The 16,621-nt window shown below is 39.3% G+C and overlaps 1 protein-coding gene across 8 annotated transcripts in view; it reads right to left on the minus strand.

Annotated features, from left to right (window-relative positions):
• Window positions 1-16,621, minus strand: part of LOC131253301 (uncharacterized) — a 145,370-nt gene that overhangs the window by 49,739 nt on the left and 79,010 nt on the right. For all 8 annotated transcript variants that reach the window (XM_058254255.1, XM_058254256.1, XM_058254253.1 and 5 more), the window contains exons 13-14: window positions 7,574-7,621; window positions 7,347-7,487 (exon numbers count right to left, since the gene is read on the minus strand). In XM_058254255.1, coding sequence (XP_058110238.1) covers window positions 7,347-7,487; window positions 7,574-7,621 — 189 coding nt within the window. The remainder of the gene's footprint in view (window positions 1-7,346; window positions 7,488-7,573; window positions 7,622-16,621) is intronic.

Here is a 16,621-nt window from a genome sequence, read left to right on the forward strand (position 1 = left end):
GGCCCATAACGGTGTAAAAAAAAAAAAAAATTGGCCAAAAAAATATGAAAAAATATGGATTAAATCCAGAATATTCTAAGCATTCCAAATATGCATTCATTTATAAATTGGAACATGTTTATAATGGTGTAATAGTCCACTCTTTGGTGAGAAGCTGTACCGGACTATCTGATGAATTTATGAACCAGACAACCTGGTATTGGCTATAGATATTTTATATTTAATTATTTAACTATATAATATCAATATGAATTAATTAGAATGAATCTAATACCAAAATATCTCATATTTGGAGGTTTGGTGTATTACATACCTTCTGACTTGTGTACATTTTATTTCAACATACAATCTAGGGACTTTTATGTCCAAATATATAATTCATATATCTAACAAATTAATATAATTTTTCCCAATAAATCTTAAGAAAAAATTTGAAATTATATTCAAGTAAATAGTGTTGTTGATTTAGAACTGATTCGGTGGACCATTTGATGCCCCAAATCAATGTTAAATTCATGCAATCTATTGGCACTTATCTCACTAATGGATTGGTGGATATTTATTAAACAATGATAAATGAAAAATATCAAATGATCCTACTTCAGCAAAACAAGTGTTTGCAAATTAACGGTGAAAATCATTTAAATAATTTAATTTTGGAATTGTGACATGGCAACAATAGTGCCATGATTTAATTTATTAATTTTGAGATAATGTATGCCTCATGGACAATTTTTACAGCCATGTACATAGGGCCCACCATGATGTATGTATTGTATATCAATGACATCCATCCGTTTTATCAAATTATTTTAAGGCATGGTCCAAAAATAAGGTAGATCCATATCTAAGGTGGACCACACAGTAGGGATTGAATTCCCACAATTAAAACTTTTATTATTATTATTATTATTATTATTTTTAAGCTGCGACTTTTGTTTTCCTTGATCCAAGTCCATGCAACCTTATCAGTAGTTTTGACGGTAAATAAACATTACAGTGGGCCATAATAAGTTTTTAACAGTGGACATTCAATCCTACTGTGAGGTCCACTTGAGATCTGGATCTGCGTCATTTTAGGGACCATGCCTTGAAATGATCAGGAAAAACTGATGGGTAGCATGGATTGGCTGGTGTACCTCACCTATATAGTTGTTGTATTGACGTCAGCAAGTTCTGTGGGTCTGATTATGAGGTATGTGTTATATCCAAACCGTGCATCCATTTTGCGAGCTCATCTTAAGGCTTGAGACGAAAAATAAGACAGATCTAACTATCAAGTGGACCACACTGCAAAAACTAAGTGGGGAATTGAACGTCTACCATTGAAACCTTTTTAGGGGTCACAGAAGTTTTGGATCAATATGAAAAAAAAATAAAAAAAATTCCTCTTCATACAGGTCTTTGTGACCTTATGAACTGATTGGATTGAAAATAAACATTATGGTGGGCCCTACGAATTGTTTAACGGTGAAAATCATTATCTCTGCTGCTATTTGTGGTGTGGTCCACCTGATCTTTGGATATGATTCATTTTTTGGATAATGATCTAAAATGATCTCTAAAAATAGATTAACGGTTTAGATATAATAAATACATCACTATGGGGCCCATGTAACTTTGATCTCCTTTGAACCGTTCGCACAGCTCGGAGCTCGAGGAGCGTCAGTGCTCGTCTTCACATGACATGTACCTACAGCAGCTATATAGCTACTGTGTGGTACACCAGCCCATCCGCTTCCAGCGTCAGTGCTCGTCTTCGCACGACATGTACCTACAGCAGCGATATAGCTGGTGTGTGGTACACCATCCAATCCGCTTCCATTCTTTCCCGACCGAGAGAGAGGGAGAGTGAAATGAGAGGGAAAAAGAAAAAATGAGAGGGAAAGAAAGGGAAATGGAGAGAGAAGAAGAAAACGAGAGGGAAAGAAAGAGAAAATGAGAGAGAAGGGGCAAACAAGAGCTGCAGCCGCAGCCCGAGAAGAAGAAGGAGAAAACGAGAGGGGGGGCCGCAGTCGCAGCCCGAGAAGAAGAAGAAGAAGGAAAGAAAAAAAAAAAAAAAAGGTATGTATTTTTTTCTTTTTCTTTTTCTTTTTTTATTCTTTTTTTTTTAAACCCTATTTTCGTAACAGTCGTTACGGATCCATAACGGCTGTTATGGCCCGTAACGGCCGTTACGGTCACAGAATCACATGCTTGCCCATTTCGACCCCGTATCGCGTAACGGCCTGGGCCGTTTCCGTTACATAACGGCTGAAACGGCCGTATCGTAACGAATACGGGACACCCTATTGACTTCGTTTATGTATGTGAATTGGCTTTTGATAAATGATGATTAATAACTTGTTTCAACATTCTTATACTTGGAAAATTGAATCATCTTTCAGGCATTTTTATATTTTTTAGTTTTTTCCTTACCATTTATCATATTTTTTCTATTTGTAAATTAAAAAATAGAAGTATCGTATAGCTTATAGTACACACTACAGAGGGTTGAACGCTACGCAACACACTACCGCTATTTAAGACATTGTTCGAAGGAGACGAAGAAGCTTTCCCAAATTTTATAGGCAAAAGGGCAGTGAGAAATGATGTATGTTGACTCTGCACTTACCACGCATATGATGCATATGTTAGGGATCACCATTGACCGTTTTTTAAGGTTATCAATGGTTAGGACTCTCCCCCTCGTTGCAAGCCACGCGAAAGCTGCAACTTTAGGAGGGCGTTGTAAATGTAATGCCATAGACGATTCATCTAAGCACCTCTTCCACCTCCCGCTAAACATAGAAGCATCTTGTAGAATGATCGGACCATGAATTGACCAAGCTTGTCCCGATTTCATTTTGTTGAAGATGCAGTCTCTCTGGGAGTTTTTTCTTTTCTTTTCTTTTCTTTTTTCTTTTTTTTTTCTTTTTCTTTTTTATGAAGGATTTTTCACTTCAACTAACTCGATTGTATGTTTGCAATCACCTTAATCAACTTTTGTTTGATCCCATTGTGATTTGAAGCCACTATGACTGTTATGGGCAAGAGTTGTCGTACAACCTATTTTTGGACCATTGTCTTGCTGATTTTTCATTGTGGACTCCATCTCATGGTATCGTAGTGGGTTGAAGGTGTTTTTTGTGTTCTCCTTTTGTGCTTTGAGACAACGACACAAATGTTATTGATGGAGGACAATTAGCAACTTGCTCTAAAAGCTCAAATTGATAGAGTGGTGAATCAATTCCTTTATCTCATAGCCCAGGCCCCACATCGCATGGTTTAAGACCTCGGCCAAACCTCCTCGTGGGCCCCACTTCACATGGGTTCCGCTTCACATGGGCCACCCACTCCGAGTGTGTCCCCGCATCCCACATGCTACCCCACTCGAGCCTAGTGTGAAAACGCTCATGCATTAATCACCCCCGGTGAGGAATCTCGAATACGAGACCTCCCACTCTGATGCCACTTTGATGCAGGACAATTAGCCACTTGCTCTAAATGCTCGAATTGATAGAGAGTGGTGAATCAATCCATTTATCTCATAGCCCAAGCCCCACATCGCATGGGTTAGGACCTCAACCAAACCTCCTCATGGGCCCCACTTCACATGGGTTCCGCTTCACACAGGCCACCAACTGCGAGTGTGTCCCCACATCCCACAAGCTACCCAACTCGAGCCTGGTGTGAAAATACCCCTGCATTAGTTATATGCATCAAGTGAAGACGAAGTAGTTTGGGCGTGGTACAAAGCACACAAACTGTTTAACATGATGCTTGACCCAACTTGGTGTGGAGGATTTCTGCCAGCATTGGAGATTTCCTTACCCATTAGTTGGTTCTTCCTTTAGTAAACCTTTGTTATCAGTTGAGGGTGTAGTTCACTCACATGTTGTGCAGTGTTTCGTCATGCCATTGTAGGTGTATTCCCCTCTCAACTACTGTGACTTGTAAGTGTAGCTCCCTCACCTATTGTGTAGTTGCATCTTGTATGTGCATCTTTGAGAGGATTTTGCATGTGAATGGTGGTTTCGTGGCTCAAAGATTGTCAACTTCGGCTATGGCCTTCTATTTGTGGAGAATCAAAAGATAACAAAAACTCAATCTACAAACTAGTGGTAATCCAAGATCTTGTATCCCGCCATGTTGTGTTTGAGAGAGTTGGGGCCCAAGCTGATCATCATCATTTGCTTCGTATGCATTACAAGCTGGGAATGATTGATATCCATGCCAAAACCAGAGCGGGAGTGAAGGAAAATATATGTAGTTGTATGTGTACTCATGTGGAGCACTATATGTTTCTCTATTGTTATTAATATATGTGTGTTAGTCTTTTGCACTCACACATAACTTGTTTCCCTAAACTTTCTCCTTTCGCTCCTTCTCTTTCTCCCTCCACTTTCCCCTTCAATCTCTCCACTTTCTACTCTCTACATACCGATATGAATCATAGCCCCAAATTGCACATCTGCAATAATCATACAACTATTATATGAATTATATCGAAATGTGTGATAATTGTACACAACATAAATGGTCACAAATTACATTAAAAAAATCTTTTTTTTCATTATTTATACATTTTCTTGCCCTCTAGCCATTTGCTTTTAAAACATATAAAAGGCCCTCCCCAATTAAAAATTGCCTTTTGAGTGAGTGAGAGAGAGAGAGAGAGAGAGAGAGAGAGAGAGAGAGAGAGAGAAGACATTTGGGGATTTTTTATATTCAAAAACCCAAAAAAGAAATCGATTTTTTATATTCAAAAACTCAAAAAAGAAATCAAAAAATCTTTTCTGCAGATCAACATAATCGAATGCCTCCTTTTCCAACATGATTTTACACTCTAGAAAGGTAGAAACGAACATAAACTACTGAAGGGATCTTGTGTCTTTAAGATATATTTCTTGAGAAACATAAGAATCCTTTAAAACCATTACGATAAGTTAATATGAACAAGCTCTCAATTGCCAATGTCAAGAAATGTTTCTTTTCTTTTTTTCTCATTTTTCTTTTTTTCCTTCTTTTTTTCTGGGGAGGGGTGCATATTGATGGAAAATGGATGATTGATGTGTTTTTAAATTTTTTTTATTTATAGTTTCCCAAATTTCTTTTGAATTTTAAAGCAAATCAGAATAAATCTTACTATTTACAAAACAATTTGCAATTCAATACAATTCAACCTCATGACTAGTGGTGATATGATAATGATTTTGGCAACATTGCTTGAGGTTTACTAATTCTTCATGTAATAATGAAAGCCATATTAAAAAAATAATAATAATAATAATAAATAAATAATAAAAAATAAAAATAAAAATAATTCTCAAGGACTCATTAGGAATTTTCACTTTATAACTTTTACGTTAAAATATGGCGGCGTTTATGCCTTATGGGGAACATTATTTTGAAATCACTGAGTTGGTGGCAATACTTTGGGTTCAAGTTGATAGATTAATTATATAATGTATCTATATGAAACTTTAGATTGATGATCTAACACAATTTTGAAAAGCAAATTTTTAGTCCTCAAGAGTTGAGATTTTTGGAAAATCTTTTTTAGACTTCTAATCATCTTATTTTCTTGATAATGTTACTCCTTAATTTGTAGTCATGTTTTTCAACTTAAAGTTTAGGTAATGACTTTGATCTTTGAAGTATTGAAATGACTGTTTGCTTCTTCCAAGGACAAAAGTGCTTCCCAATAAACAATAAAACAATCCTTTATTATTGTTTATTGAGAATTCCTTATGCACAATTGATTCCCATTAGACCAGTTTGGTGAACATACATAAGAATACCAAGTAATTTGGTACACTTGACAAAGAAGGAAATCAAGTAGATTGTGCATAAGTAGAATCCACATGCACGGTGAATATGTCACCACTATTTAGAAAGCAAACTATCACAGTAGCATTGTCCCAAATATTCAAAGGAGAAATAAGAATTGTCTTCATTCTGAATGCACCTTTCCACTCACACCTGTGTAAGCAACCTATCCATGAAAAATCCAAGCCAATCATATTCATCATCCCCACCCCACTATCTACATTCCTTAGTCATATGTGGCACGTCCACTCAACAGGAGGACTACACGTGCATTCAGTGCAGGATGTCAATAAATTTCCATATTACATGTCTGGCCTACATGACATGCAAGCAAAATGCTTTATGCACCAAGGAATCTATCTCATGGGAGCACCCTGATGAACAGCTTTGATCAGTCAAAACACTCTATATCGGCATGAGGGAGCAACAGATACCAAAAAAGTGGAACATATGCTGCTGGAGTATTAAAAAAACTCAGACCTTTTGGCTGATCGAATTGGAAGGGCATTAATCTGAGTAACAATAACGCATGAGTATTCTTGTATGTGTATGTAACACGCGCCAAAAATCGGGTGGATGATACACATGATAGAGATCCAGACCATTCATTAGGGAGGGTACACGATGAACATGCCGTGGACAAAAATAATGTTGGTTCACAGATCAGGTTAATCAAACTTTGTGTAAGAAAAATGAACCATTACAAAAAGGCCCAATAGTCCACATTCAACGTACATGTGTGGCTCACATGATAGGCATGATAATCAGAATTTTCATATATAGCAGGTTCAAAGTACACCCTATCTGATAATAGGCCTGCATCTCAGATATATGAGCTTCCTCGCACGTAAATCTAACACATTTTCCGCCCCCTCAAATCAAGTCAGATTGTTAGCGGAAAAAAATCTCAGTAAACATCCAGAGACTGTTTCTCCAAATAGCACTATGTTTATTTTGAAAATCAATTAATTAAGGAGCTAACCAAACATTGTTTATTTTAATCAATAGCATTCATTGGGAAGAAAGATCGCCCAAAAACACTTCAATAATCAACCCCAAACAGGCCCTTGACTCGATTTTTATTAAAATATTTTAATCAATAGCATTCTTTGGGAAGTAAAATCGCCCAAAAACACTTCAATAATCACCCCAAACAGGCCCCTGGCTTGATTTTTATTAAATTAATATCAAACAATGTGTTGTAGTAATATATTCTATTGTTATCTACAAATTATGACATGAAAAGATTAAATAATGAATATTTGATCATATCCTTCTTCTTTTAGATTGTATGAATATTACTTCATATTTCTCAATATTTTATGTAAAAGATTATAAAAATCCTACGATTTCATCTTCTTGTTTTACAATCCGATTTGACTTTTAAAACATTGATACCGAAAATTAAGTTTCATCTCGAGGCTGATAACTCAAGTATCCACAGAATTTGTTCTAGTAGTAGAACAACTTAAATAAGAACAAAAGACTTCATTAACAGAGGGAGTGATATTGTGGAGAAATCATAAAACCAATACCTTCTGCACTGCAGTAGTTGATTCTTCAGTATCCACACCCTCCATGACATTACAACCATGTACTACAGAAAGCAGCATTTCACTTGCAAATTCTTCAATTTTCTTAGCAATGCATGGCATAGGATATAACTTGTTTGCAACCTGTAAAATGCCAACAATCTTCACAATAAAGGAATAATCAAGAATGGTCGAATGTAACTGATAGCAACCAGCATATACAGAATTACCAAACGTATTGCCTTCATTCGAACTTCTTCCAAGTGATGAACTGCACTCTGTTAAAAGATTAGAGATCAATAAATATAAAAAAAAAAAAAATTAAGTGAACCAATCAGTAAAGGTGGAAAACAGGAGAACAAACTGGTGCACTTTAATTTCCTAATGCACAAAGAATAATCACAGGAAAACAATATACATATTGCATAGAAAAGAGGCATCACAACAAGCATCCCATTTAGCAATTCAAGAACATGCAGGGTTGGTAAAAAGATTCTGCGGCTCATATGGTACTTGAAGTTGCCATTTTACTAGGTAGAATTAAGCAGTGTAAGCTTATCAGGTCAGTGAAATTGATTTTTTCTGAAAAACACGAGTTTACTAGGTGAATTATATGTCCACAATCGCGAAATCCTCAGATTTCCAGCTATACCAATTTGCCCATATTGTCACAAAAGATTGTGAGACATCATCCAATCCTAGATCAGACATCTTCTAAGATTGGTCAAGTCAGATTTGTCAAGCACTCACTGACACAAAATCATAAAAAGAGAAAACCCTATATCATTTGGTTTTTCAGCATTATTTATACATCTTTTCTTTCAAACACTTCCATTTACCTACATGCATTTTCCAATATCTTATTTGAATTTGAAGCATATGTTTTACTTTTTATCGTAAACATGTTTTACGAGTAGATAATTTCTGCATGAAGTGGCTTTTCATGTTTCCCAAGGTCATTGAGTTTGACACCTCCTGTCAGCATCTCGCACCGAAATGCCCGTGTATAGAAGTTATACAACTAAAGACAATCCTAGCTGCAAGGTAGGAACAGTCTAAGGATCTGGAGTTGAACACAAAGTCCTCCAGAGTCGTTGAAAGATATGAAAGAACAGAGAATCCAAACCTGAAGTGGAAGAGAGGGTGTACACAAAAACTGATGCCTCTAGAGCATGCTCCACCTATAGAGAGCACAAAATTCCTAATGGTACCTATTTTATTGAATGACATCCATTTAACAAATGAATTACTTATTTGTACCATACATTCAGTAGGCATTCATTTCTAATTGAATTACCTCATACTTTCACACCATATCATGAAATTTAATGCGGATCCTCTGATGCATGCTGCACAGCTTCGGTTATGTTCCCTAGAGCTTCCAACAGCCCAATGTTGACACCTTTTAACAAGCACTCAGGATCTCTGGCTTTGACACATTCACCAGTGTCATGTCTGACAAGGTCAACCTTGCTTTGTGTCATAACAACAAAATCCAACAGTTCTGTGTTGTGCTTACACATTAACTGTGTTGCTTTGCATCACGACAACATATCCAACAGTTGCATTCTCTAAGAGGGTCACACTTATACATTAACCATCTTCAACATCCTATGACTCTCTTCCCAACCAAGAAACTTCCAAGGCAACAGCATCATCATCAACATTTTGCTGCTCATCAGCACTGTCGATGAGCACTTGTTACCAAAATGTCTGTATCATCTAGAATGAAATCTTTGAATCGAACATATTGTCAGAAAAGGTTCTCTCCCTGACCATAACATTCAAAGGATTTTAATGTTTGTGTTATCAAGGCAGGTGTCCTTCTGCATTTAGGGGTCTACCATCTAGATGTTAATTCAAAGATTTCTTTTCTTCTTCTTCTTTTTCTTCTTTTACGATTGTGCCAATTAACATGCAACAAATATCATCCTTATCATTATTAGAAGGCAACAGCTAACAGAAAAACAAAGCAGAACAAAACAGCAAAACAAAACAAAATACAGAAGCCAATAGGCTCGAACCCAGCCCACAGGATCAAGGAGCCCACTCCTTGTCAAACGAATCGCTTTACACAGAAAGCACCAGGCTGTTTCCTTGTTTTTCTCGAAGCATTGGCTATTTCTCTCAAACCAGATAACCCACAAGACAGCCAACAGCAAGAGCTTCCATCTTTCCTTTCCAAGTTTCCCCCCACCCCCAACATCCCAAGATCTAAGGTGGCCCTCAACGGAGTCGGAGAACACCCAAGACACCTCCGCTTGTTGAAGGATACCACTCCAAACAACAGTGGAAAATGGATAGTGAAGTAGCAAGTGTCCGACTGATTCTGAGTTCGCCAGACAAAGGAGGCAGAAATTCAGAAGGTCAGGGCCTCTTTTTTCGATGTTGGCAATCATGAAAATCCGACCTCTGCCAGCTAGCCAAGCAAAGGCAACAATCTTCGTGGGGGTGCCATAGGACCATAGCAATCCTATACAGCTTAGAGAGGACAACAACTCCATGGAGGATAGAATACGGTGGAAGGACCTAACCGAGAAGGTTCCAGACCTATCATGGCTCCAAAGTAATGAATCAGCAACTTCCAAGTCCACTTGTTAGCCCTACAGACGGGAGAGGAGCGAAGAGCTCGTCGAATTCATTGTCGTTTAAATTCCAGGTAAATGAAGGAATCTACGCCCTTTTTTGACCACTAAAGGAGACACAGTCAGAAATTGAAATACGAAGATTGGGGCTAAGCTTAGTCAGGGGGGGTGGGGTGTTGTTCCCCGCACCCATCTATCGACCCAAAACTTAATCCTTCCACCATACCCACAGAAAAGGAGTTGTGGAATGTGGTTAGCCATTTTCACAATTTCCTTCCCCATGGCAGAGGTCCTACAATTGGAGGACTTTTAGTCCTCCAACCCCCAAACTCCACACCATAGTTAGCCCTAATCACAGATTTCCATTAAAATAATAATAATAATAATAATAATAATAATAATAATAATAAAATAAAAAAATCTTTATTATCAACAGAGAGCCAAATCCACATACCTAGACCGTGATTCTTCTTGCCCTTGTAAACACATTTAAAAATAACCTACTTATATCCTCTACCATAAGATCTACACAATTGGCCGCACAAAGGTCCAAAATAAATAGTGTCCCTTCTCCATAAGACAACGACCAGCAGCTACATATGTGGCTGCATTGTTTATAATTACCTGGACAACGTATTCCTCACATATTTCCTCAACTATGCTATCTAATAAATGAAATAAGTAATCTCTAGTATGAAAATGGGTCGATGCATCCACGGGCTTTAAGAACATTGTCCTAGCTGAACAATTCACCAGAAAGTTTATGAGAAACCGACTAGATTTATCGGTCCATCCATCGGCCATGAGTGAACAACCATATGTTTTCAACGATTCCTTATATTCAGCTATGAAGGATCGTGTGGAATCAACCTCAACTTTGAAGCACATCTCCCTCATTGCATGACATGAAGGAGGTTTAAGCCCAGGTCCAAATTAACTTATTGCCTCAACCATAACTTCAAAGCTTTTTTTATTTAACTGCGTTGAAAGCAATGTTGTTTTGATAAAACCACTTAGCAATATATTAAATAGTGGTTTTCCTATCTTTTTGTTTATATTGGTTTTCTAAAATTGTTTGAGCCGGCCCTTTGCCCCAACTCATTTGGTCGACCACATCCTAGAGATGTGGTCTACACCATCTATCCATATCCATGGGCCCATGCCCACGAACTCTTTTCGAGGTCAGTGGTGGTCTAGATCGGCCTATCGACGTAGGGAGTAGGGCTAGCTTCAAAACATCATCTATGTTTATATCCTCATACGCATCTTGTTCCATATATTCCTTTTGACGTAGGGCACTATCGCATCTCTTTCTCGATTGTTTATTCATGTACTACATGATATCCATTCAGATTTCTGGAGTAATTTTGTCGTATGCTTTTGCATTTGACCCCGGTAAATTTCCAAGGTGTTATGATGGGGACATCACACGCACACGCGCACGCACGCCGCCCCCTACGCATGTATGCAAGAAGGAGGACCCCACCGTCGATCTGGATCGTTGACAACGTCCAGGGAGGGCCTCCTAGTTAGGAGACGAAGTTTTGATTCAAAAGAGTGGGCCCGACAATCAAGAAAAGCTTATCATGGGATCTCATGATCGTAGCCTACTAGTTGGATTAATTTCATATTTTAGGTTTTGCTTATTGTTATTATTTAGAACATCATGAACGCTTTAGATTTCTTTGTTTGGTTTTCATTTTATTTTACTTCATCGCCAAGTAATAGGTTGCGCACATGGCACGAGCTTTGGTGTATAAGGTTTTCCTATAAATAGGCACCCCTTGTAGTTCTTTTGATTCATTGAAGATTAATAAAAATTCTGCGTTTTCCTAATCTCTGAGTTGTGAAGCCTAATTGAGTGCGAAGCCCTCCCTTCATCGAAGGGTTAACTATCGTGGTGCGAAGCCACATCTATCCCGATTCGCCCCATCCATCGCCATCTCTACTACCCATTTTCTACCATCCCTTCTTCTTATCTCAACCCATCATCCACACTTCGAATCAATCATTTATTGCAGCAATTCTCCTCCCCACAGCAGAATTTCAAAATTTGGCCCTACAGGAGGGCTGAAACTTTGGCAGAGCAGCATGCACAAACCGTACATCAAATCGAGCTGAGATTTGGGGATTTTGGAGTCCATCTCTGGCCAACCAGGGCCAAAGTGGCTTTTTTTGGAATAGTGGGCCTCACGCACATGCGGCCGGGATCACACGCACGTGTCTGGGCCATTATTGTTGTCCACGCGTGCGGTACTTCTCTGGTTCGTCTCTCTCCTCTCTTCCACTCCGCTTTCACCCAAAATCCCTAAACCTAAACCTAAATTACTCAAATCTCCAATTTTATGCCCCTTTTCTTACCCTAGGGTTCCCCGAATTGGAATTTCTGAATTGCTTGGATTATGGACTAATTACTATGCATGTGTGGATGATTATTTCTTATCCTTGAGTATCGTTTGGTTCATAATTTTTATTGATCCAGCCCTATCATGTGTAGGCCCGGACCCGTACAGATTCCCCTTTGCTTGAATGTTTGGACTTTTGTATGGGATGTAGAATTTTATGTTATTATTCTGAATTAGTATGATCTAAGCCTAAAATCTTGCATATCATATTCCAATTTCATGTCCTGCATCAAATTTGGTATCAGAGCTTAGGGTTCTTATAGGGGAATACATTATTTGTTTGGGGTTAGTTTGTTTGAGTCCGTCATGCATCTAGTCCATCACATGTAGCTTTTAGGAGTCCATAGTCCCTTATTTTATTAACTATATTGTTGGAGTAACATTGCATGGTCCCCTCGTATAGAGTCTCATAGGATCATTTAGTCCCATATAGTCGTCATAGAAAGTCCTTAGGTGGAGTTGGCAACTTGTACACCCACACGTACGGGTCATGGTTTTGGCTAGCACCCTACACTAAACAAGCTGTCCCAGCCAATGTTTTAAATAGCGGTAGCGTGTTGCGTAGCGTTCAACCCTCCGTAGCGTGTAGCGAAATAGCGTAGCGTGTAGCGTAAGCCACACGATACTTCTATTTTTTTTTAATTTTAAATATATATATATATATATTAAATAATAAGAAAAAAGCAAAATATATAAATGTCACATTCTTCAAAATAAAAATCCCAAAGTTAAGAGCATTAAGTACAATACAAGTATAAAGAACATAAAACCGATAGTAACCGGCATTTTAAAAGGGAAAAAATCAGGAAAAAACTGAAAATACCAACTTATTTTGTCTCCACATCGAAAAAAATTCAAAAAAAAAAAAAAAAAAAGGAACAACGGGCCTTAAAAAAAAAATTTAATGGCAAACGTTCAATCACATTGTTTCCCGTGGTGTGGTCCACTTGAAATGTGGATCTAACTCATTTTTTTAACTCATTCCATAAAATGAGTGTCCAAAATAGATGGATGGAGCAGATAAAATACGTTACATCATAATGGGGCCCATGATGCTACGACTCACGACTGTAACATGAGCAGCGTCCCCAAAATAAAGGATGCGGATTAGATACTGAGAGGTTGAGCAGCGAGTGGGCTACTGAAGTGACGTCACCAAGTTCCGTGGGCCCCATGATGATGCATGTGTCGTATCCACACCGTCCATCCATTTTGAGATATCATTTTAGGGTATGAACCAAAGAATGAGGCAGATAAAAAGCTGTAGTGGACCCCACCACTAAAAACAGTAGGGAAAGTGATTCCCACCATTGAAACTATCCTAAGGCCCACCATATCCAACCTGTTCAAATGTTCCAAAAAAAACGAAATAAGGGAAAATACAAATATCAGTTGATCTAAAACTTTTGTGTCCTTCAGAAGTTTTTAATGGTGGGTGTCATTGTCCCCACTGTTTTCTGTGCTGAGGTCCACTAAAGCTTTGGATTTAACTCATTCTTTGGATATTGTCCTAAAATGATATCTACAGATGGATGGAAGGTGTGGATACAAAACATACATCTTGGTGGGGCCCACGAAACGTGGTGACGTCACTTCAGTAGCGAGTTTAGCTACTAAATCAGTCAGTAGCTAATCCGCTCCTGAAAAAAAAGGTCCAATGCCATTTTCGAAAGGGGAATAGGGTTTCCCGTTTCTATCTGGAACCCAAATCCCAATCTGAGGGTTTCCATTTCGAACCCAAATCTCCGAATCGAACCAAAATTCCCAAGAGATCGCAGACTATTTGCCAGAATTCTCATTGATTTTGAAAATTTTCATCCATTCAAAGAAAAAAAGAAAAATGGGAGGTTTTTTCGTACCTACAAAAGACCGAAACTCAACTGTTGTCGATCAAGGCCCACCGAATTCTTCTTCCGATCAGGCGTACCTCCTCTACAGGTATCAAAATCACCTTCTTACAATTTTTTTATATTTTATATTTTATTTTTTGGAATTTACGATGCTCTCCCCAACATTACAGGTAGCGCACGCTACCTGCGCTAGACGCTACGAAGCCGTAGCATACACTACGACCCCTATAGCGCACATTACAGGGGATATACGCTACCTGTTATGCTACGTAGCGATTTTACTTCGCTACGCTACGTAGTGTACGCTACTGAAAACACTGGTCCCAGCAGATCGAGTCTTGGGGTAAGTGCTTGGAACGAAGCATAGATCAACGCCTTGACCAAATAGACGCCTCCCTCAAGACAAACCCCACCATCAGGGAAGATGGCTAATCTCAGGCAAGTGGCCAGGAGGATAGACCAATGAATGAAGGTGGCCAAGGAATCAGCCATGGACGTGTACCCGTACCCCCACCCCATGAGGGACATCAAGACCATTATTTTGAGGGGTACAACATGTGCGGCCTCGTGGCTAGAGAGGGTGCACCAGAGGCTAGTGTAGAGTTACCCACTGAGGTCATTCCGGTAGTAGATGAGTCTCGTGATGTCGTTCCTGATGATCTACCGGATGAGTCTCCCCCTAGGAGGGATATAGCGCACACCAGAACATGGGACACCGTAATACCTATAGCTAAGTTTGCGTTTAATAGTTCCGTCGATAGGTCCACAGGTCTCAGTCCTTATGAAGTCATTACTGGTTATAAACCTGGGAAACCTATTGATCTTGTCCCTATGTCACTGTCTCATAGGCCGTCAGAGCCTGCAGAGTCTTTTTCGCATCACATTCATTCATGGCATCAAGAAATCAGGCAAAAGATCATGACTAATAATAAACATTACTCACTTTCTGCAGACCAATATAAATGTTTCAAAGAATTCAATGTGAGGAACTCTTTCATGATCCGCATCAGGCCAGAGCAGTACCTTCAGGGAGCCGTTCGAAAATTACACGTGTATAGCGTTGGACCATTCAAAATTATAAAACGAAACGATCTCAATGCGTATGTGGCAAATCTTCCACTCTCCATGGGAATTAGTTTCACATTCAATGTGGCGGATCTAATTGCATTTCAAGGGGACATTGACACATTGTCCAGCCTTTCGTCTAACCATCCTGATTCCCCAGACCTTTCCCTTGATCCATGGCCCCCTCCTGACCCATTTTCCCAGCTTTTACATCCCATTCCTACCCATCCCGATCCATTTTCCCAGCCTCTACCTCCCATACCTACCCGTCCCAACCCATTTTCCCAACCTCTACCTCCCATACCTACTTTTCCCGACCTTTTTTCTCAGCCTCCACCTCCCATACCTACTTTTCCTGACCTTTCTTCCCAACCTCTACCTCTCATACTTACCCTTCCCGACCCATTTTTCCAGCCTCTACGTCTCATACCTACCCGTCCCGACCCATTTTCTCAGCCTCTATCTCCCATACCAACCCGTCCTGACCCATTTTCTTAGCCTTTACCTCCCATACCTACTCTTCCTGACCTTTCTTCCCCGCCTCAGCCTCGGCCTCGGCCTCTGCCTCCCATACCTAACCTTCACACACCCAGAGAGAAAATAGAGGATATCCTTGACCATCAGATATTTTCAACGTCGGACGGCGGGTTTCAAAAGTACCTGGTTAAATGGAAGTCATGCCCAGCTTCAAACAGCACGTGACTCACTGAGGAGGAGCTTCAGAGACATGATCCTGATATCCTGGAGCGGTTCAGGAGTTATTTCGCCAATGGCGAAATCTTCGCAGCCGGGGAGAATTGATGGGGACATCACAGGCACACGCGCACGCACGCCGCCCCCTATGCACATACGCAAGGAGGACCCCACCGTCGATTTGGATCAATAACGATGTCCAGGGAGGGCCTTCTAGTTAGGAGACGAAGTTTTGATTCAAAAGAGCGGACCCGACAATCAAGAAAAGTCTACCATGGGATCTCATGATCGTAGCCCACTAGTCGGATTGATTTCATATTTTAGGTTTTGCTTATTGTTATTATTTAGAACATCATGAACGCTTTAGATTTCTTTATTTGGTTTTTATTTTAGTTTACTTCATCACCAAGTAATAGGTTGCGCACATGGCGCGAGTTTTAAGGTATAGGGTTTTCCTATAAATAGGCACCCCTTGTAGTTCTTTTGATTCATTGAAGATTAATAAAAATTCTGCGTTTTCCTACTCTCTGAGTTGTGAAGACTAATTGGGTGCAAACCCCTCCCTTCATCGAAGGGTTGACTACCATGGTGCAAAGCCACATCTATCCCGATTCACCCCATCCATCATCATCTCTACTACCCATCTTCTACCATTCCTTCTTCTCATCTCACCCCATCAT

This window comes from Magnolia sinica, chromosome 8 (genome assembly GCF_029962835.1).
Source record: "Magnolia sinica isolate HGM2019 chromosome 8, MsV1, whole genome shotgun sequence".
Lineage (NCBI taxonomy): Eukaryota > Viridiplantae > Streptophyta > Magnoliopsida > Magnoliales > Magnoliaceae > Magnolia > Magnolia sinica.